Genomic DNA, 24,614 nt, shown 5'->3' with positions numbered 1-24,614 from the left:
TTGAAGTGAAAGAAGAATACAAGCACACAGGACTAATTCGTGTGAGATAAGGATATCATACAACAGTATTAGCGATTTCAATGTTCATCTGAACACCATGCATTTCTATTTCAAGTTACTTTGTTAAATAAGAAACTGAAGCCTTCTTGTGAAGTTCACATGTTCTTACATGCCTACAGAGCGTTGGTTTTACTGTTATACTGAAATTCTGCTGTTCCTCCCTATATTCTGAATAATTGAGAAGATGGTAAAGAATTATTACTGCTGTAATGGGACTTACTGCTGTGCAATACAGAATCCAGAATGATGCAACACAGCCTCTGTTAGCCTGTGTCTAGAGCTATTATAAAATTCCAAAATTATAAGGACTAAGCACAAAAAATGAGAAAGCAGGAGTACCTTGTGAAAGGAGATGAAATGATAAGAGAGATGTAGTGAACTGTCTGTTCTTGTTGTATTCGCTGAAACATTCACCATGTTATTAAATCCCATGTTCTATCATAAAACTGCAGAACTCAATGTCACAGGATGTAGAAAATGCCAAGAATGCAGATGGATTAGGAAGAAGATTAGATAAATCCATGCAAGATAAAACCATAGAGAACTATTAAGCGATGCAGCCTCCTGCTCACAGATGTTAGCAGAAAAGTGTGGGAGTACAGAGGACAACTCTCTATACGTGTTTCTTCTGCTCTCCCTTCAGACATCCACTATTTTTCATTATCAAAGCCAGGACACCGTGCCAGACAGAGCTAGTAGAAAGCACTACTTTTCTTCTCATAACCACAGGAAGATTTCTGGAAGAAGACATTAGTTGTGGTTGACCAGTACTTTACAGCAAATTTCATTCAAGAGATCATTCCGTTGCCAAACTGTACAACAGAGAGACAAGGAGATCTGCTGTTTTACTGAAATAATAGAAGGGTGTAGGCAAATGCTACAGCAGGTCTGCACAGACTGCAGTTTTCAAAATGAGCATGATAGAACAACCAGTAATCAATTACATTCTTTTACAAAATTTTAAGCACTGGCTATCCAACTATCTATCTTCACCATTTGTCATCTATTACTTGAATTGTGGTTCCCCAAATCACCTCTGCTCTGCAAATCACTGATCCTTTCTTCCAAAGTGTCTCACATGCCTCATGAAATGATGGGGAAGGTATTATCAAAACGCGTACTAAAAGCTATTTGTTCCAGAGAGCACTTATCATGACAGCTGAAATGAAACACGCGCTACCTTTCCAAGTATAGTCCAGATGCAGAATAGGGATTTAATACTGACCCACTAGCATCTGAATATAGTTATGCAGAACCTCAAACACCTCTTATTTAATTCATGCCTTCTGAATCTCTGATTCACATTAGTGAGGAAGAAATGCATTGGACAGAGCTTGTAGAGGAAAAAATGACATGATACATGATATGAATTTGGATGAATCTCTGTGGAGTGGGAGGAAAAGTTCAAAAAATTATGTTAAGTGAAGCATCTACTTGGAAGTGATGCAGTTAGAAAAAGACGAAAAGGTAAAGGGGTTTCATCAGAGTCTGTCTCAGTACTTAAACACAGCCAACACACTGAGTATGAGTTGTGCTTGTTTAATGGCTTATTCCTTAAGGTTGTATTTTGTTTTAATACACACCCAGAAAAATATTCTATCCACTTGAGGGCTTTTAAAAAAAATAAATTTGAAAAGAGCTAAAACATTAAAACTTTATAGAAATTGTCCATTAAAAAGTAGGTTTTTAATCTGAAAGCTAGCTAGCATGCTGTTGTGTTATTCACAGTTCGGGTAGCAGTCATCACTACGCTTGTATTCACAAGCACACAGTCCAAGACCATGTAAAACCCCTGGCATTACAAATAGAGCACTACATACACATGCATAATTGGTAACCCATCAAAGAAAACACCAAACAATCTTGTGCTAACAGAGCACATGTCAACTGGGATTAAGCACCAGCCCTCATCAATGAGGATTCATTACTGTATGAGAGCACCTACAAGACACTCTTCATTGGCTGAGAGATGATGTATGTATTTTTGAACAAAGATCTGGAAATAAAACTAAAACACGAGCAAAAACCTGTGGTTAACACAAGATCCTTCAGAATTATAAACAACAAAGCCAGTGTAGTCATGCAGAATGATGTGGATCATTTGGATACAGTGGATCCATCCAACTGTTTAATGTTGCCAAACGCAGTCTCATATCAAACTGTATGTCAGAAAGAGGACTATCTCAGAGTGCAGTAGAAATTAGAAAAGGCTCTCAGGATTATAGCTGATAAACAATGTTAACTCCCAGTGTGGCTCTGGTTCACATATCGAGAGGAATAAAAACTTGAAAGTGTTTTTTGTTTCTGGATGTTGCACTGATGGTCTGCAATAAGACTATCACAAGTGCAAAAACCTTAAACGTAGCTGAAAAAACATCAGGGAATGCGGACAAGGGCCAAAATATGGTTGGAGGACTGAAGTAAAAGCCCTAAAATCTAGACTGCTTAAATATTTCTACATTTGGCTTAACTAACACACAGATACAAGCTCCTACCAAAATGCATTGAATACTGAAGACTCTAGATTCGCAAAATCACTGATTGGTTGAGGTTGACAGGGACCTCTGGAGGTCATTCATCCAACCCCTTACCCAACTCAAGGAGGGTCAAGCAGGTTGCTCAAGACCAGGTCCAGGTGACTTCAGTATTTCCAAGGTTGGAGACCGCACCTCTCTGGGCAACAAATAAGATGCTATACTTCACAGGACAAAATGCTTTGACTATTTCTATGCAAGTATAAATGAATTTTGAATTAGTTTTGAAATGTAAAGTACTTATAAAGTATTTGTCAGAATGACAGTATCTGAAAACAAAAGTTTCATTTATAGAAGAAATATTAAGAACAATAGTTTGGCTTTCCTTGTTTGCATTTCTCTATGTTTATCTTGATCTGAAAAGATTTTTTTTTTTAAAGACCTATGAAAGCATTAGAGTTCAGACCTTATTCTTATCTAATCCCTTGGCTTTCCACTGACTGTGTTTTCCACAACAGATACATATAAAGTGGCTTACTAAAAGCTAGACTGAGATCACAAATAACTTCTTACATATCACCAAAGCATTGCCAATTGGCAATAGTTTTTGATCAGTGTTTGTGCTGTGTTTGAATCTGATGCAGGAGTGGAAGGTTCTGCAATCGGTTACTTAGTCCACCAGGAGTATGCTGCAATTTTTGTATTCTAAAATATTTCAGAATAGTCACTGTTTATATTGGCTTCAAAACAAAACTAATCTAATTCTTTCTCTGTAAATTTTAGAAGAATGTCATCAGCACATAAAACTTAAAACCCACAGCAATTGTGTTTCTTGCAGTCTTAAAACTCTTTTCACTTGTGACATTGTTCAGATATTTCATCCTCTCCCCACATACCACATTCCTCTCTGAAGAACAAGGACAACACAAAACCAAGGACCATCTTCAGAATCTTGAACTATTGCTCACCTGTGCTTTTGCCAATTTCTTTTCCAGCAGGTCACGCTCCCTTTCTGTTTGTTGTAGACGTTTATTAAGCTCCACTATGTCTCCCTTTAATGAAGCCAGGGCTGCTAAATGAAGCTAGAAGACAAAAGAAAAGAAATAAATCAACCTATTCACAAGCCATGTAGCAGCAGTAGCACCTGAAAGAAGATATACTATTATACCGTAGCTACAGTATCTGTGGATTTCTGCAGTAGTTAATAGGAACTTTAGTATACAAAAGTCTAAAAGAAATCCACATGCTACTACTTTCTACACAGAATTCTCTTCTCCCAACAGCACACACATTACTTCATCAGAAAACCCATTATAAGGATAAATACAATGAAGTATAATTCAGATGTAAATGTGTAATGAGTTCTAACATTAGTTTAACAGGAAGTAGCTTGAGTCTTGTGTTATAAAACCTCACATTAAATATGGACTTAGATTTATATTATAAAAGAAGGTGTATCATGTTTTGATGCCTTCAGACATACAGAGGTTATCACTTTGGTGAAGGGAATCCATGCATAGGATTCAGTTTTATTTTTCAACTAAAGCTTACTCCACTTTGAGCTACTGCTCTGTAATTGTTGTTCTTCTCGGTCCCACATCAGCGAGTTTCAATAAACTGTAATCTACTGAAGCCACACATGAAGAACCTGAACTGTTTTTCTTTCTGCAGTAGACCCTTTGGATGAAAGATATGTTCTACATTTAACTGATAGGATAAGGAAATATGTAACAGACTAGGATAACTAACATCATCTAAATTACGTTAGCAACAGAACTTAGAAATCAAAAACTATTCTTAAGAGAATCCTATACTTGTGACTCATTCACACTCTTTCTGTCCCTAAATACCCCATTCATTGTTACACTGAAGGCACCAGCTACAATTCAACACTCAGTACTGACAACTACAACCAAAAAGTCCAGGAGGAAAACTAGCTACTAATACTGCAGTCTTCCTTTGTAGCAGTAAAGAGACAGCTCCAAGTTATACTCAGTGCGAAAACGAAAGTGACCTTTCACACCAGACCAAGTAACACAGAAAACACTGCTCTGCTGCCAGGACTCAGACTGAAACACAAACGCTGTTCCTAGTCCTCCAGCCAGTTTCAGTCCTTCACTCTGACACTTTATTGGGCAGGTCACTTTTAAGTTATTTTTCTTGTTCCATTTCCAGTCAATTTGCTAATGAGTCCTATTTTGATATCATTTTACCTTTACAATAGTGGAAGCCAGGCAAAACCATAGGAGTTTTCATGTACTGATGTGTGAAAGTAGCTGTATGACAGCAGAGAGACTAGATCATTTGGCAACAGCTCCTTCACATACAGTATTCCCATTATTACAGAAAAGGCCACCTCTGGCTTCAAGACAGAAAACATAATTTTATAAAGATTTTTAGATGTGAATTCTGCAGTTTTAAGTGCAGTGTAACTAGTTATGCTAGAAGCTCTGGGCATCATCATTTGTGAGTTCAGTCGAAAGCATTTTTATTAAGTCAGATACAAAAATGTCTTACACGTGCAGTTACTCACTTCACTACAAATATACACATATACAATTTTATGTTGCAGTAGATTTAAGATTCTTGAGGCAGCCTCATTTTTCAAGTGAAAAAGCAGTAATTCAGGCCTGCTACAAGCATATGCTACACAGCTTCTTTCAAGTATGTATGCATGCTGAAATCTCTCGATAAACTCAGGAACACCCTGAATATCTTTAAGTATTCTTGGCCTTCAGCAGAAGACCTTTCTTCCTACCAGAGGAAACTATCTCTGGTTTTACAGCGTGGAGAAACAAGAGCCAGCCTAATTGTACCAATCTGTTCATAACTTCCAATTTTCAGGAAAACTGGTGAATTTATAAACCACTCATGTTATTCCCTTAACAGAAGGGAAGTGTTGCAATGAAGCTCACCAGTTTGTTCATCACATCTTGCACCCTTCACCACACTTTTCAAATAATACATGAAAAAATGGCTACAATTCTCCAAATTGAATAAGGCAATGCTACATAGTCAAGTATCATTCCCTTTTGTACACTATAATGAAATGATCACCAGCTGTGGTTTTAATTAAATACCAGACCAATAATGCCCATACACATGGCGCTGTAATACAAAAGGACACTGTTAATTTAAAAATCTTAATGAAAAACAACTTGTTCACTGAACAGTGGAACTAACGAGGCAAACTTCCTATGGATTTGTCTTTGTCCTCTTTCCACACTGTAGTCAGCTCAGATCTTCATGTCCCCAGCACACCCCAAACTGGGTAAGAAACAGCATGAATTGTGTCTAGTTTTATAGCAATGCTGCTGCCTGGCCTGGTAGCTCCTGCCAAACAAGGGTATTCAATACCAGAGTTACATCATTTCAATATAGGGTCTCTCTTCTCCAAGCAACCAAAGGACTGACTTACTAATTACAAGGAAAGATTTTTTAATTTTTTACTATCCGAAATTATCCTTTCCTTTCATAAATTGGACCAATCCAATTTTCAAGTACTAATAAAACAATTAAAAAAAGAGAAAATTACTGAGAGGACAGACTAGACAACAGTACGCTATACAGAGAGGAGGGCTGCTTGGGATACTCTTCAGTTTCATTATGTACCCACTGCACACAGTAGTAAGTCATATGCAAATGGTGCCTCCAGCTACTACCGCAATACACAGTGTTAACATAGCTAGTGTAGCTGTGTATTCCTGGCAGAGTCAAGCTCTCCTCCCCAATTCCTTAAAAAAGGTGTTACAAAGTATTGCTGCATCTTCCCTTAAGGTGTGAGTGTTCCTGCAGACCATGCTTCCCCATGTGTCTGTATAGCACACAGCAGGGTGGGAGCTGGAACACAGATATTCGGATGTTGCTATAACACAAACAAGGAAACATCAGAACAGAGAGCTACACACAACAAAAAAGTAATTCTGGGGAAAAAAAGCTCACTTTTAGAATTCAAATTTAATAATCCAAACTATTACACTTGGAAACACTGTCTTTAAAGATCTCAACTGGAAGGCAGGATGTCAGTCACGACTGTAACTCTGCAGCACTGAACCACTACGGGATATGACAACTGAGAGAAGAAAATGGAGGTAGCTATATGGCATACTGCTTTTTTACTCCCCGCAGCAAACAGTGATAGATAAAGCAGAGTTACTATCAGTAACATTCGTAACGTAGTTCAAGGTGGGATGCCTCTTAATGAGGCAAGATAATGAAACAAATCAAAAACTCAGCAGTTTATAAAAATTAACAGACACCATAAAGATTTGTTCATCGGTCTGAACCTTTAAGCAACAACTCCCACAGAGAACTGCTTCATACAGAGAAAACAGTTCACTGACAAACCCTGTATTGTTCATAAACTTTATATTGATCCAGTACAGCTACTATTGTATTCAACCAGGAAAAACCCACTATGTGATGCTGATGCACCCAAACTGTCCAACAGGACAAGCAAGGTCCACACGAGAGTAATTACTGAAAGGGGATCAGACAAGCCAACCAATGCGCTTCTCTATCATCATCCAAGGAAATAAGAATTCTTTCAGAAAAGGAATTGGATGCATAGTATTAATAAAAAATGCATTACCTATCCTAACTTAGAAGCTACAATTTCTATTGAATTTTCTGCAACGACAACTGCAGGTTGTTTACTGCAACATATATACACCATATTTTATAGCCAATATTATCCTGCCAGGTTCTTATATTTTAAAATGCAAACCATTGTAGAGCCAAGTTTTGAAAGAATAATTTAAAAAAAAAAAAAAGGACAAGCTTAGGAAAAGCAACCTCCTGACCTCTCTTCCAGCCTCCTTTATGACTGCAGTCTCCTCCCCATTATACCTGCTTCTACAAACATCTCATAGAATACTGTAGACATAATTTAATGATGTGTATTTTGCAAAGTGCTTTAAACACTGCTTTTGGTGCTGGGCTTTCTGAAATATTCTACGCGGGTACAATTAAAACCAGTATTTGCTAGCAGTCATGTTTCTCAATAATTTTGTGGCGAAAAGAATACAAAAGTGGATGGGACAGTAATATGAACTGAATGCCAAGGAAGCAGGGGACTACCGACAGGTTTGTAGTACATATTGCTTGGAGTATTCCAAGGCCATAAACAAAACAAGAGAAAGATGCAAAGGGCAGCGAAGGAGGGTGCTGAAAAAATGATAGGTTAAAGCACTGCAAAGCAGAATTACTCTTATACTCAGCATTTTCCGCTGCCATCGTGAACTGTGATCCTCATTACTAGGTGTCATCCAGATTTTTCTTTCCCCCAGCTTGGAACCAGACTAATTAAACCATACTGCTAAAACCAGTTGTACTCACTGTGTATGTTTGGTATTTTCAACAGAGAAATCACAAAAAGGGCCTAAGCACATCCTTATCTGTGAAATTAAAGAATTAATGTTATCTTTTTCTTCGTTTCCTGCCTTCCTTGGTTACAGTGTGAATGTGGCCCAGCACAACACAGCATATAAAAACCAGAAAACTAGCAAAAGAATTTCAAAGAGAGCAATGGGCTTGAGCTGGCTTCAAGGCTAGGATGCCTTCCTAGTGAGACTAGGGATGCCCAGCATTATGACAGTGAGTGTATTATAGAGACCAGTAATGGGAATCACACTGGTATCATGACTGAACTGTGTATTGCAATTGCTATATTCTGCTATGTGTAACTTACATTTGTATTGTGTTTTCAGTAAGTTTTGTATTACTCTGTTAAATCAGAAATCCCATGTAACACTGACTATCTCCAAATACATAAATCTGTTAAACACGACACCCTCCACACTTGGAACATCTGAAAGAACCTGGTCAGAGAGTATTGGGCTCCGACATCTTCTCCCCTCTTTTGTTTCCCATTCTGCATTTTGCATAGTTTAGTGCTAACAGACCGCAACTTGGATGTTTTCTGTGTATTGCTACTACTTATTTTAATGGCAGGCAGTATACACAGAAACACTTGATCAACTATTCAGAATGCTGCCTCCTCTCTGAAAACCTCCCCTGTTTTGTTGTTATCAAATGACACTGAAGACTACACTGGATTTGAAAACCCAGGCTGTGCTTTGTAAGATGAGAGATGGTAGCTGTAGAGGATAGCATGGAAAATACAGTTAGAATCCCTGCTAAAACTGCAAGGACAAAACAACAACAAATGCCTATACATCATATTTTCTGACACCCTCCTTCTTTGTGGGAAAGAGGGAAATATGACTAAAACCTACAATTGCTGTCAAGGAAATAAAAAGGCTGGTTACATAAGTTCATAATGAAAAACACATTTCAAGACACGGAAAAATAAAACCTTGCCTGAATTTTGACTTCAGGAATCTTAGGGCTGTGATTGTGCTGTGCATCGCTAACTTTCATTAATGGTAGCAGAGAACAATATCAGGGCTAGCCCAGGAAAAGCTTAGCTAAGGCTGGCACTCATCTGCTGAAGTGAATGAGAACCTGTCATGCTAACACATGACAGATATACTTAAGACATGTAACAAAGGTACAAGAGGAAAAACTTACACAGAACAAAAAATACAAAAGAAATTATAGCACAGGTTCACACAGCCAGGAAACACCTTAAAAAACTTTCAAAACAAAGGAAAATCCAGGCAAAGTTTAAAAAACTTTCTAAGAAAGAAGTTAAATATACGAAACTTGTGTTAGAGACATTTGCTGTACATAAAAGCTCAAAGGCACTGTCAAGTTCACATTTTATCAGGAGCACAAATCAGCACTACTTGCAAATAATGCACTTACTTAAAGTGATTGTTATATAAATGTGTAGCTACTCTCAACCATTTTTCTTCCCAGTTCTACACATTCTTCATGCCACCTTTTCCTGGCCACGCTCCATGAAAGGTGCAATTTTATGGTCCAAGTGATGAAATAAATGTAATCAAATCCAATTTCTGTGAATGTACTGACAAAATGGAGTGGAAAAACTTAAGAAGAACAACCATCTCCAAGAAGCAATGACAGGACTGCTCAATATTCCCTAGACAATTTCAGTTGTATGATCGCTAGAGCATTGCCCTGGAATACCACATTCAACAGTCCTTTAAGTAATTACCTAAGGCAAAGTCAAAATGACTAAAAAAGCAGTACCACTGGATTGCTGGATGTACCTACAAACATGCCCTGAAACTATAAGTTTGAAACAACTGTTACCTACAAATTTTTAGAGTGACATACAGAGTGGACATTTTGTGACTATGCTGCTGAAGCAACTGTTGTCATAACAGACATTAGACAGTTACTTCATATGCTTGTGCAATACTGAACAAATGATATGCTAACACAATCCAGGATAGAGACATTCAAATTCTAGAAAAACAAAGACCAAGTGTTTGTAAGACATACTTTGTTTTAATTTGAAAAATCTGCAAAAGATGTGTTCAATCTGTCTGCATTATTTAAAGCCAATTTCAACTGATTTTTTTTAAACTGGAAATTAACATTTGCAGGCACTTGCGAATATTTCAAACCATTTCTTAAAACAAACAAACAAAAAACTCCCACCTTAATCATAGTAAAAAGTGTTTGATAAAGAAAACACACTACAAATTGTTCAAAAAATGTCACGGAACAGGTAATCTTATGCTATTCCAGTGAGTGGAAGCAGTTTTAGAACATATTTTAAAAAAATGTAATCATGGAAAAGATCTTCCTTTGAAAAATTAATCTGACAATTCATACTTCATGAATGGTGCATGGTGCTAATTTGTACTTCTGAGTGTGCCTGAGGGCTAGACTAATAGCTCTACTTCTATTAAAACAGATGTTTACACCTTCATGGAAAATAAAATTCTATGTGACGTGAGAAGAAAAGCCTAAAAACGACACGTAAAAGTAACCAAAAGAGACAGACATCTGAATCTGGAGACTGTACAAAACAACCTCACTTTGCAAATTTTACTCTTTTGGGATTCTTAAGAACCTTAACTGTCCCATTGCAGGGCAGCCCGCATATCCACATCGATAACCTCTTACCTGGCTTTTGCACCATGTATGAAGGCTCAGCCTTGCTTTTGCTCTCCAAAGGAGGAACCTGTTGCCACTTCCACTCCCAGTGAGTAAGCAAAGTAACAGTAATGTAGGGGACAGAAATGGGGTGGTGGGAAGACTATGCTAGGACAGAATATTGTCTTCGTTCCAACTCAGTCTCAACACACTGTCTGCAACCACAGCCCTTCTTTAAGGAAAAATAAAAAACTGGTATTAATATACCATTACGAGCTAAGGAGGGCTTGATATGTCCATACTTAGCAGGATTTGATTCCCCTTCAATGAACTTATTTAGTGTTCCTACCCTCCTTACAATTACTCTCAATATAATTTAAGTAAGGTAAATGATCTCTGTTTTTATCACTGAATTGATGGAAAGCAGAAACAGACCTATTTTTTCTCTCCCCTCTGCCCAACACAACTGGGGACAATGAACTAAGAAGGGAGAAAAACAGTGAGGTTTCAAGGGGGTCCTTATCCCTTGAAAATCTCAGGATCCTCTCCTCTGTTCCTTTCCAGTTTGCAAGGACCACCTCTGAGGTGGCAGGCATACCATTCTCCCCTCAGGGAAAAAAAAAAAAAGGAGTGGAAAAGTAATCTCAAGAACGCACCTCACTCAGTCCTCTGCATTTAGCATCAAGGTGACCCATGTTCTAGTGCTGGATAGAACAATGTCACAGACAGGGTGCAAGCTCATCCACATCGATTTATTTTCAAACAGCCCCACCATTTTTTATATCACCTTAACTTGCTCCTTCAACCTCAGTCTCTTCTGACTGAGAACAATTCAGATCATTCAAAACAGAGATCGCCATTCAAGAGTCACTCAAAAATGAGATACTACTTATTATGCTAATTTAATAATTTAAAAAAGCATCCCATGGTTCTTGTGTTCTTTTCAAAACTTCTCAACCAGAAAATTATTTCTGATTTTCAAAGACAAGACTATGCACAGGCAACAAAGCTGTACTTACGGTGATACAAGGATCTTTGTCTCCAGCACGACCCACATGATCTGCTGTCACCATAAATTTAGAGAAACAAAATTTGTATTGCCAGGTCAAATCGGTGATCTACCACATCCAGCACTCTCATTTACACCACAAGCTAGAATCTGACGATTCAGCAAGAAAACAAACAACAACAAAAAAAGCCCCTCCAAGCCCATCAGCTAAACCCCCTGGAATGTACTTGTCCAATTATTTGAAATTCACAGAAATAAAACACCTTCCCAGGTTTTCTTAAGTCAGCTCATGCCCTGAAGTGCTTTATTAGAATGTTCATTATGTAGCTTCCAAAATTACAGCTCTAAAACAATTTTTAAAAGCAGCTCAACAACTTTAGAGCCCCTAGTTGTGGCAGCAAAATTTCCTGGATGCTTGCTTAACAAAATGTATTTAGTTCAGTTCTTAATTATTTCACCATTCAAGGTTAGCTGCATCTCTGAGACCTTCACATTCCCCTTTGTGCTTCTTTAACTTCAAGCCACCAGCCATCCCCTCTTCATAGGGCTTCTGATGGCCACTCCTCCCAGGACTCCCTGCACATGTAATAGCTCCCACCAGATACACATTCTCCGGGTGAGTGAAGAGCAAGTGGAGAATGACTCGAGGTCTCCAGTGGCCTCCCAGCTTACAAGTAGTGTTTTTTAAAATGTTTTTAGAAAGATAACACACTATAAACGACACTCAAGTTGCATATGGTTTACCAAGTATCACCCACCTTTACACTCCTGGCTGTACATCTCAGGCTTGTCTGTGCTACAGTCCCAGGTCAGTGTCTCACTATTGCAGGTCAATCCTTAGCACAAGCGACTGTCTCCTAGGTCAGACCTGCCATTTTAGGCAGATGTCAGTTCTTTTGCCTAGTAATCTTTACCAGCCAACCAGTTCAAAACTGGCCTCACCATTTCCCCAAGGGGAATTAACTTCTTCAAACTTTATACAAATCCCTAAGCAGGAAAATTACCTATGCTACTATAACTGTTCCTGCAGGAAGCTTCCACAATTTCCCCCCTAGCTTCATGCCGTAAACCTTTGTAAAAGTTATGTTGGGAGTATTTCGCTCATAAACAACATCCAGCGCATTCTGGCATTTCCAGACGTCTCAAGTCCTGCATCTTTCATTGTATCCTCTTTCTTACTACCTGGCCAATACAGGAGGGAAAAGCTGACTGTATTTACTGAAAGCTTTGCAAATGGATGGAAAACTATGAGAGACTTACTTCCTGTTAGTTTTCCCACTGCACTGGATGTTATTACTGAAACAATAATTTTAACAAATTTGACAGAAAACAATCACTGTTGCAAAATGTAGCGCTGATAAGGCTCTGTGATGAATCAGCTTTAAAAATTACTATGTTACAAAGAAAAGGTTCAAAAAGAGAGTTATTACAACACTGCTAGAGGAGTTTGCTTGCAACAGAAAAAGCTAAAAAAGCATCTCCTTAGCTGAGTTTTAGTACATCAGTAATTAGTATTTATTTTTTATATTTAGATAAGCAACTAACCTCAATTGTTGATGAAAGCATGTTACATAAAGAAAAATATCCAGCACAATTGATATGTTCTATACTAATAAACTCCCCTTCTTCTAAAAACAGTCCATAGGTCTATCCAAGGAAGTTCTTGCTCTTTATGGTATAACTCACTTGAAATAAATATCTTATTGAAGAATTCCACTTAAAACATCTTCTTCTTTCAGGAAAAAACATAAGAAATAAATTTGCATTAGTGAAAATGGCTAGGTTTATTTCTGTGAGACCAAAGCAATGAGTCAAAGGAATGAGAAACTGAAAATGCCCTCTATGACCTTGTCGTCCTCCATTCCTACCAGTTATTTGCACATTATATCTGGTGCTAATCATCAGAAAACCTTATGCAAGAGTTCTGCATGATGTCTCAAACTCCTGATGTGAACTATCTTTAGAAGAAAGCAGACAGCACAGAGATATACCCTTCATGAATCAGACTTTTTGAAAGAAATTCAATTGCATTAATGTATTTTTCTTCTCTAGTCACTATATGGCTTACGTTTTAAGCAGTGGAATCTCCAGTGCACAAACAACTGAAAAGGTCAAAATAAATACTGATAAATGTTTATTATCAATTGCACCAGCACAGACACGTCTACACAGCTGGCACACTTCTATCTTTTTACTGAATAGGAATTTATGCAGGTAGGTTTTTTTAGTATTTCAGTAACACATAGATATATTATTCCATTCAGGAGAAATATTTTATTTTGCAGTGGACTAATAATCCAACACGGTGTCTTTGTCTGTAGCATTTTCTTCAATTGGCTTCATACTTTTCAGCCATTTATTTAGCAGGCTTCTCCAAATACAAAAGCAAGTAGCTGTAAAATTTGCAGAGAATCAAGTGTCTGTAGCATGACAAAACCATACTAGAACATTTGAGTCAACTGGGTATAGCAATTTGTAAAGATAGTATCAAAAGTAATCCAAAGGTACAAGTAGTCAGTAATTATAACCTTGAAGCTAATCAAACTAACTGTCATCCTCAAATGTAATGGTTACATTTTCAGTCCAGTTCACAACTCTGCACTGCTCATAGGTGGGAAAAGGTGCCTGGTAAATCCTAGTATAAGATTAAATCTGTTTCTTATAACTTCTCTTCCCACAATGAGCTTATTTTTGTATCACAAGTTCAGATGCAGACACTTGACAGTGAGCTTTAGTTCTTCTTTAAGTTAGGATGCCTCCATCTTCTTTTTCAATGGACCTAAAAAAAAAATCCCTTGTTTGTCAAGAAAAAAAGCATAGCAATTTTCTTAAATGTCAAAAATTTCTGCAAATGGAAAAGCCATTTTCTATCCAGACTACTATGTGTTTTGGTTAAGACTACTCATTCTATACAACATTTTCCCTGTGATTTCTCTGAAAAAAAAAAGATAAAAGATTTAGATGTTTTAGAGTATCTACTGGACAATTAATCTTCACTGGTATATACACACATTAAAAATTTAATTGCACTTAATGAAATTACAGATGCCTATAATTAGCAAAGTTGAAAGCTTCAGTCAAACAAAAATTAAAAATAGTAATTGCTCTAACATTTCGAGATTAATTTACACAGTATTTCCAGCATTACGTGCCTGTCTCTACCAAGCCCAAGGCAGGATCACTCCTTATCTTGGACTCTGAATGCCAAATTTGACCCCATTATTACACCTATACAATCCTATTAAATAAACAGGAGTTGCCTAGATGAGTCCAGAGCATGGTTCCATGGGAAGTGCACATCCCACAAGATTGTCGTTCTCTCCTTAACTGCAATCTTCTTTGCTTTAAATCATCAAATAATATCACAAAAACCTTTACTAATTCTCTAAGGAAATCAGGACAGCACAGGAAGTTACTTCTGAAACATTTAATAAAATACATTTTTTATGTTTATATCATACAAATGCATGCCCACATATGCACATATATAAAAGAAAGTCAGAGGTCATGACAAGACAAAATTTATAATTTAAAGACATTTTATGTGTCACACACTCCATTTAACACTTAAAAATGTCTGCATCCTTCATATGACCACTTTCACTAACATACACAAAAAAAAGACTTGCTGTGAACATGCCCCATAAAGAGCTTTCAGGCAGTAACTGGCACAGCTATAAATCTACATAAGGTTGTGGAAATAAATCTTGTGCTCTCTGCTGCTCATATAGGAACATTAATCTTAAGAGGAACACAATACAGTACCTCCTTATCTGTTTAAAGTAGGGCAAATATTTTACTCATGTTAATTGTCCTGACAGAAAAGGATCAACACTGCATTAATCCATTTAACACATGGCTTATTTTTCACCCCTGCACATTACATAAGCCAAAACACCTGCTGATACCAAAACTAAAGCTATTGTGTTAATTCTTCATATAGCATTCTCACTTGTATCTTTACATAACATGTGGCATATTGCTAACAAAATCTGGAGGAAAGAAAGTGGAAATTACTTTTTCCATATTCCATGGTTTCACCATTTGTGCAAAATGATACTTTTAGGTTAAGACTTACATTGTTGCGTTATTTTTATTTTACATTCTCAAAAATAGTTTCTGTGTGCTCTAAGATCTCAACATATTAAAAAGTACTGTATTTAACATAATTTTAATAATTAAACAGAAACCATTCTAATCTAACTGAAGAAACATCAGTGAAAAAAACTAGGATCATGTTTTTTCCCATCTTAAAGCCAGTTTCCTGGTTCAAAAAGCATACTTAAGAAGTGCTGTATCAGGCCAGACCAGAGGCTGACAGCCCAGCATCCTGCCTCTGAGTGTGGTGAATCTCAGAATTTGAAGAAAAAGCCTAAGAATTGGGTACATATTCGTAATGCTTCCCTGGTATTGCTTTGCATGTTCTGCACCTCAAGGATAACTTTGGTCCCTTTTGATCTTTGTATCATTCACAAACTTCTCTCTCAAAACATACGCTCCTTTTTCTCCCTTACCATCTGAGGCTGACATGCCCTAATCTATTTAGCAGAAGGTGCTCTTTCACTTTTGATCCTCCCTTTCACCTTTCTTTGGAGCGCTCTGATGCTCGACACATTACAGCCCTGTGGGACAGTGCCTGGCCGCACAGCTGACAAGGCTAACCATTTTTTGCTGTCAGCAACCTAAATCTATGCACATATTACATCACTGGCCTCTGCTATATTAACATTTGGGTCCATCTAGCCTGTATATTAGCAATCCTTGTGTTCTCAAGTATACCTCTGGGGTATATTCCATTGTTCTTTGTGCTGAAAAGTTCGAAGCTGGTTCCCCACCCCCACCTCAGCTAACTGTATCAATTGCAGGAAAAAGTGTTTGTCTTTAGGAGAAAGCAGTGGGAAAAGCATTAGCAGTTTCCTCTCTATGGAGTGGGGTAGGGTCTGGCTTAAGCTAAAACATTTTTGGGGCTTTAACAAGTATCCTCAGCCACAGAAGCAAGCATCAGTTCAAAATGCAGACACAGGCATCTGCTGAAAGGTTCTGTGTATGAATACTGGTAACAACTACAGGTATGTGAATAGGAACACAAGACACTTTTCTATGTCCTTTCTTTTCTGGGTTGTTCATTATCTTCCCTACATACCATTCCTCTCTTGTTCCCTTTCTTCACCAAAGCTGCTGGGCTGACCACAGCATCACCCTTTGCAGCCTAGAGCCTACAGTACAGCAGCTGTTCCCAGTCAGCCCTGTGGTCCCTCTGAGGATAGAATTAGCCCCTCATTAACCCTCTCCCTCCTGCTGTTATGCACCGATGCAGCTATTTACCTAATTGCAGAGAGCAATTAATATTGCCTCTGTTTGCAGGCACTATTTTTTTCAGCTGTAATGCTGAGTATGCAGTAGAAGCAGCATGCTCAGCTGCCACATATATCTAAGCGCCAGAAAACATAAAATCTCAAAAGCCTCATTCTAGAAACTGAAGTGGATAAACAGATATTTTAAAAAAGACTTTGTGACAAGTATCAGATTTATAACAACAAGGGCCAATCTAAATGTGTTACTGCTGGAAAAGAGCAGCAACGTTAAAAAGTAACCTGTTCGTTTGGGGTTTTGTTTGGTTTTTTAACCTGCTCAAAATTGTGGAACGCTTCATGATTTAACTTAGCTAAAATGCACCTAACTGCTAAATCACACCCAAATACTGTGGGATATATATCAAAAACCAAACTTTTAAAACAGCTGAGATAAATCAGCTTTTTTAAAAAAGTTATAATCATAGAAAACTAACATTAATTAAGCTGTCATAAATTTTTCAGAAGGATATTCTTACTCTGCAATAAGAAGGTGCTTGTTCCTCCTCCTCCCAGCCACACTCCCCATCTTTCTCATTTTCAAGTAACATAAAAGCATTTTGTCTGTTCAAACAAACTACACAAGAAGATACTGCTGGCTACCTTTCATACACAGCCATACCTCAGTATCTCATCCAATTCTCGTAAGTTGAATTTGTCATTAGATGGACCCAGACTGAATTTTACACAAAACTATTATCAAAAAGTAGCCAAGCTTGAAACAAGTTGCACAGCTCTCACTGAAGTACAAGCAGCAAAGCTGGAAGTGGCTATCCGGGCAGAAGCAGCAACCATACAGTGCTTGCAAACTGAACCTTAATCAGCCAAATGTGCACATCCCTCCTCTCACTCTCCCCATGGTCCCAAAAAAATCACAGGACAGCATTCTGTGCTTAGTACAAGGCTTGCCATCCTAGCAATAGACCTTCATCATTGCTGTTTCTTTTACTCTTCCTCTAATCCCACCTGAGGCCCTACTATTTCCACATTGGAGGAAATCTCACTGCAGAACTTGGGATTCACGGAGCAAACTGTTGGCATCACACAGCTGATTCTGAAACATACACTTAACTGCTTACAAAATTCCCCTAAGTGAACCTAAGACTGTATTTGGGATTCTCTCTTCTAGCCATGCAGATGTTGAAATGTCTGAGGGGGTTAAGACTGTGAAACAAACTAAAAGCAAGCCAACGGTCTCCTCTTGAAGGAAGAATCACCTTGTGATCTCAACTTAAGGATCCAGCCGGACACAGTTCTGTTTCAGTCACTAAGCAGATCTCAAAAAGCATTCTGCAAATCGCTCTCGCAGTCTCAACAACTGAAAGGGTAAAAGAGCTACACATGCCACTGTGAATCTGCTCTTACTTGAGCCACACAGTGGCATACCTTCCTGCCAACTTAGTTGCTCTAACATCTCTAATCATCAGAAATCTAAATGTCCACTATAAAAAAGTAGAAAAACAAAATTGGATTTGACCCAGAAAAAGGGGGAAAGTAATCTTCTTCTCTTGTTCTAAGGTTCCAGAAACAGATAGTGTATTTGAAAGTCTGTGCCACTCTAAAGAAAAACCTACTGATATACACTATATATTGCTGGAGTAAAAAGGTGTCAACTTCTGTTAGGACACACCTTGGAAGAGCGATTCTAAGGCATCGACTGAGACAGAAAGTTTATAAAAAACATATTCCACCAAACTTCCATAGTGGAGATAAAACAAGCCTCAGTCCTACTGTTCCCTTCCCACTTCAAAGAAATTGTAATCACAAAGGTGTAACTGCATGTGCAGTGTGGTTTAGCTGTCAAGGATATGTAAATTTAGTGTAATCTTTCATGTTCCTAACATACCATATATCTCTATCCAGTCAAATTTAAGTGCAGGTATTTCTATAAGTGAAGGAAGGGAGGTGAGGGACAGGAAGGGAAGGAATGTTTTGTCAGACTCTGTCAAATTTAACTTTTCAAATAACTGCAGTAGACTATTTCTGTAAACATAATTTGTAGTGCTCCTTAACCCTGTTACTGAGATCTCCCCTTTGTCCAGTCTCAACAACAGAGAACCAGAGAAATTTATAATCTGCTTCCCTGAGCTCTGATCATGCACAGTTCATACACACACAAAACCTCCACTGAAGCTCCATTTATGTATTATGAGACTGAAACAGTCCCCCCTGAACCACCAGAACATTACACAGTCTCCTCCAGGTGCTATGGGTCAAAATTTGATTCGTATTAACCTGGTTAAAACTTTTTGCTGAGATCAGTTCCACTGCCTGGCAAACGCATGAGATTCAAGAGTTAAGTCTACAAGAGTGCAGTGTATGGGAGGACCCCTTATCTCCCCAGTCTTTCCCCCTTTTCCACATTTGAGTAAGAATAAATGACAGTTTGGGTTGCTGTTAGAAAACAGAGCAGGAATGTACTCTGATCAGCAGAACTTTTTCTGAGTCACAGTGGTCCAAACTTTCCAGTGATGACAGAAGTTTCATAACACCTATTTTATGGCCCTCCTTGCAGGTAGAAGCAGCTGGCTGTGTAATTCAGTGGTGCCCACCAGCCGTATTCTGGAGTTGTCAATTCTCTTCCTTTTTGTATAAGGATGCAGCAACAGCAACTCAGCTTCCTTATCAGGCTGTGTACAAGCACCTAGGGAGACATTCAGTTGTAGGGCTTACACATGCTTCCCCTGTAGTCACCCTCTCTTTTCCCGAAGGTTATGCTGGCAGATGGTGTGGACTTGGTCTGTAAATGGTGCTGTGAATTAGACCACCCTGCTCTGAATTAATGTACTCGAGTTTCTCGAGATATAAGTTAGCTGCTTTTCTTCACTAAGGACATTAAGGACTTTCCTTTTCTAATTAATAGCAAATGTTCCATTACATTACAAAATCAGAAAATAACACAGAGATCTGGAAAAGAGTTTGAGGACAGTATAAACCAGATGGCTCTAGCAAGAACATTACATTTAAACATAAACGTATTTCTGTACAACTCATGCACATTTTTGCAGTGTTACCGACTTAACAGTTTCAGTTATCCCATATCCCAGAACTATATACTGCAAGAGGTACAACTGTAGCACAATCAGCCAAGGGAAAATTAGGTTTTGTTTCACATCCTCATCTATGAGTATCAACGGACAAATCTGAACTGGCAACAAAAATTATGGAAACTCTGAGAATCAACCACTCCTGTCTGCTCAACCCACTCCTCAGCCACAGGCAGAATGTACACAGATGGGAATGTCCCAGTCCTCTCAAATCCCAGCAGGCCTTACATATTGTAGCTTAACTTCCATCTGAGATGATTTTGGGTTTCTAATGGGATGGAACTGTTTCTCCCACCATTCTGAATCATCCACTTTGAAATCATTACATCCTGCCCCTTCACACTCCCCGCAGACCATGGGAAGACTGGAGACTCTTCCAGTGTGACAGAATTATACCATGATCTTTCAAACAATTTAAAAAAAATTATTACATGGACAGAGGTTTAAGAAGAAGTCCTCAGTCACCCTTCACTTAGGTCTCTCAGCTTGGTAAAACCAGAATAGCACTGTGGCATTTAGCTGATGCAGTTTACACGTTACACTAAAAGAAACCCCACCAACAAACCAAACAACACCCCGTGCCCCCATCTCCCCAGAAAAACAACAAAAAATCCTAGATAATTTCATATTCTTTAAGTCCAAGCCATTTAGTCTGACCTTCCAAATAACTCCAATGATAGCACTACATCCAGAAACTCCTGTATCACATTTAAAGACAGCTGGGAGACTCATTACAGTCCACTCTTCTGAATTAAAGTCTGCAAACACCACATGCTACTAGTTAAGGATCCTAGGGATTTTCTAAGCTGAGTCAGAAAGTAAAATTAATAATACTTAAAAATCTTTGAGTGAGAAGTACCATATGAACACTTTACAGAAGTGGGTAATGGTATTTCTCTCCATAGACAAGAATAAATGAGATTGCTTTTCTTTTGCAAACATCAGACAGGGAATGGCAAAGCTGGCACTGGAAACCAGGTGTTTCATTTCCCAGATGAGTGCTCTAATCCTTCAACCATCTTGGCCACCAATGAATTTTATGAATATATTTTGGCAAGCACAATATAGTGTTAACACTACCTACTATCCTATTCTTCTGTGCATGAACTACAGTAATGATATAAAAATGGTTAGTTCTTAGAAACTAGTAAAACTCTAAAGCAAATACTCTTTCTTTTAAAAAAGAACAGCGAGATGACATTGCCAGGTTTTTGGTAACAAATTATGGATTTTTTAGATGAGGACAATGGGAATTAGCAAGCCTGTTCTGAAATAGTAATTGAGAAGAGACATTTCATTCACATAAACCCACAAATGCACCAGATTTTATCTCTCTGAAGCAAAAACATGAACGGAATGAAAGAAAAGCTTTTATTGTACTACAATGAATATGGAAATCAAGTTTTTTTCCATTCTAGATGTTAAAATTTGGTAACACTTCTTTCCCAATTCTGGAGTAGGTATTAAAGTCAAGATATTTCAGTCTGTCTTTGTTGAACAGAGAAACAAGAAAAGCTTACGCAGCCCCCCTGTACCAGAAACAAACAAAAAAGACTTTATAGATCATCATCCTATACCTTAAAATATTTTAATGCAGCAACTATAACACAGAGGAGAAAGTAAAATAAAAAAGAACAAAGATATACACAAGCTACACTTGAGCACTAGTGAACAGAACACAGTATGTAAAAGAGGCTGTACATTATTTATAGTTAAGAATGCAGGACCTCAGATGGGAACTGAAATAATAGATATAGCTTATGTTAGTTTCAACTTGTTCACATTTCATGGAGGCCCTGCAGTCATTTCAGAACACCCTGTTTTCTTTTATAAATTAATCATAGTAATGTGCTCTGTTGCCAGACTCCATGGAAATATGGGACCAGCTGACAAACACAGTTCTTGCCCTCATTTTAAAAGATGAAGAAATTAGTTACAAAGCACCTATCAGAAGATAAAAATATATCTGATGGTTTACATAAGAGGTACGTTTGGAAATGCAACCTGAATTTTAGAAGGCCTATGAAACTAGAGCTAATCCAACACACTTACTGTTAAACAGGGAAGCAAACCCTGAGACATGAACAGTCTGAAAGATGAGCAGTGGTATAAGGCTGATGAATGGTACAGAACTGTAGAATGATTATTCACATTGGATCTAGGTCTCTAGCCCAATCTCCCGCTCACAGCACAGCCCCAGTTGCTCCAGACTTTTTGTACAGTTGGGTCTTGAAAACCTCCATGGACAGAGACTCCACAGCCTCTATGAGTAATCAGTTCCCTTGCCTGACTGTCCTCACAGGGAAAATTTTTTCCCATATATTCAGTTAACTGTCATTTCAATTTACGTATATTGTCTATTGCACCCTCCCACTGCGCACATCAGCAAGAAGCCTGACTCCCTCTCCGTGATAACCATCCTGCAGGCACAGGAGGCTTCTGTTCAACCCAAAGCTATTCTTTCTTCAGACTGAACAAGCCCAGATCCCTCAGCCTCTCCTCCCACACAGCAAGTGCTCCAGCCCCTGATCCTGGCAGCCCTCCACTGGACTTGCTCATCCTTATGGTACCGGCGGGCCCCAAACTGGATGCACAGCCATAACGGGCATACAAAATAATGGATCTAGAGTACAAGACACAGTGGATTTAAAAACACAATGGCTTTTATTTGTTAGCTAATCAGCTTTACCAATAATGCCCAGATGCTAAGAGGTAAAAAAACAAAAACTGGAAGTAGTAACGAAGAAGTCTTCCTAAGCACCCTTACAGAAGTGCAAAAAAGCTACAGCAGGAAGTGGCTTCATTTCCATTCTGCCACCACTACTTAACTAAAATGCATAATCTGGGTAGATGGCAAGGAGCATGACCAGCTAATTCCAGGGTATGGACCCAATGAAGAAATGCATTTTGCCCCACAAGAACTTAGATATGGAGGACTAAGTAAGGGATGTATATAATGATTTTTTTCTGACTATATGATTTTGTTCAATTCAAACAACCTCCCAAGAGACATTTTTTGAGTTTCCATTATTTAAAACACATTGAAGAGTTGGAAAAGGTTCTAAAATACTACACAGTAGTAATAGACAAAGATATACACTGGGTACACTGAGCACTAGTGTTAGGAACAGACTGACTGCACTAACTGCTGAGGAAATAATCTCAACGTCTTTGCCACAGCTAGCGTTCTATGACACCTTTAAAAATTGTCCTTGCATTTAGTCCTCTTAATCTCTTGTCTTCAGAACATAAAAGTAGATGTGAAAACAAAAAAAGGAAAAAAAATCCAAGAAAAAAAGGAAGTATAGAATTATTCTTTTCCTAAAAGCCTTAAAAAATATAACATATTTATAACAAATAAAACTTACCAGCACAGTTAGATTTATACCAACAGACCTTTATTACTGTACTGCTACCTCTTGTGCATAAGCGAATAGCTTCTCTTAAAGCTTATCTCTGGTGCCTGAATTCTTTAGATGAGCCATACTTTTCACAAATGAGCAACACTGCAGGAAAGCATGTAAATCCATTAACTGGATAGCCTAGTACTGTTTTGATTGGCATTCTTCTAATCTTGATGTAGGTCAGCATTATTTCTGGCTCGTGACAGAAGGCACCCTCGGAGCGCCTGCCCTACCAATTCTCTCCCCCCATCCTGCCGTGGGCCAGTGAGTGGGTCACCAGCCAGGGGCTTGGCTGCCAGAGGGGCTCAACCCACCACTGTGCTCTACCCCACTGAGCGACCCAGTGTGTTCCCCAGTGAGGGAACCATACCATGCATGTTCATCCGCTCCCTTCTTTCAAATACACTCCGAAGACTGATTCATTTCGGTACGCGATTACAGCACCAACACCGAAAAAGAGGGCAAATGAGTAAGTAGCAGTGGGAAGTAACTAAGTCTAGGAATTTTTTTTTTAAATCTACAGAAGTTTAAGAATGAAAAGATGTGCTAGTCCAGCCTGTTAAAATGAATTTTCCAAAACCTAAATGAGATGTTACTATAACTCACCAAAACACAGAAAAAATACTCTGTGCCAGAGGGGGAAACGTCAACAATCACCTAAAAATAGCTTTTAAAAAATGAGGGAGTTCACTTCCACATGAGTGATCCTGACTTTTCTGCTTTCACGCTGACTGTAATCCAGCTCAGCAAGAAAGAGGTTTGCCTCTGCAGGTCTCATTAATGCATAACTAATTTCAGAGGGAAGCAACTCGGAAAATCATCAAATACCAATCTGTTCCTTATTCTATAATGGCCAGAACACAAGATGACTTACAGGTAGAACACTGAAGGGGTCACATGCGCTGTAGCTTCACAGAACTCATCTGAAATGAGTTTTACTGCATCCAAAAGGTTCCTTCTATTGGAGTGAAAACTGACAAAAGGCCATGACCATAAAACTTCTCCCAGATTCTTTACAATTAAAACCTCTGGTTTTTAATGGAAGCTCTAATGAAAGAAAAAACTGGACAAAAACAATAGCAAACCTGTCAAATCATTGAGGAAGTCAAGATGACTCTGCTTAGGAAGCACGCCCAGATTCTATGACCATGAACCTGGGTTCTTAGTCAAGAGCATGGAACTAGCCTGGAACAGTGAAACTAGCCCAGAATAAAGATCAAGGGGGCAAACACTGTCTCCCACTGTCAGAGAATGGTATCTCTTTCTCCTTCTGAAAGGATTCTCCAGAACAGAACAAG

At 38.4% G+C, this 24,614-nt stretch overlaps 1 protein-coding gene across 4 annotated transcripts in view; it reads right to left on the bottom strand.

Annotated features, from left to right (window-relative positions):
• Positions 1-24,614, bottom strand: part of MCC (MCC regulator of WNT signaling pathway) — a 223,927-nt gene that overhangs the window by 70,436 nt on the left and 128,877 nt on the right. For all 4 annotated transcript variants that reach the window (XM_074856975.1, XM_074856976.1, XM_074856977.1 and 1 more), the window contains one exon: positions 3,503-3,616. In XM_074856975.1, coding sequence (XP_074713076.1) covers positions 3,503-3,616 — 114 coding nt within the window. The remainder of the gene's footprint in view (positions 1-3,502; positions 3,617-24,614) is intronic.

Source organism: Strix uralensis, chromosome Z (assembly GCF_047716275.1).
Source record: "Strix uralensis isolate ZFMK-TIS-50842 chromosome Z, bStrUra1, whole genome shotgun sequence".
NCBI classification, from domain to species: Eukaryota; Metazoa; Chordata; class Aves; order Strigiformes; family Strigidae; genus Strix; species Strix uralensis.
The sequence above is the reverse complement of the archived record's forward strand: the minus strand, read 5'-3'. Positions and strand labels throughout refer to the sequence as shown.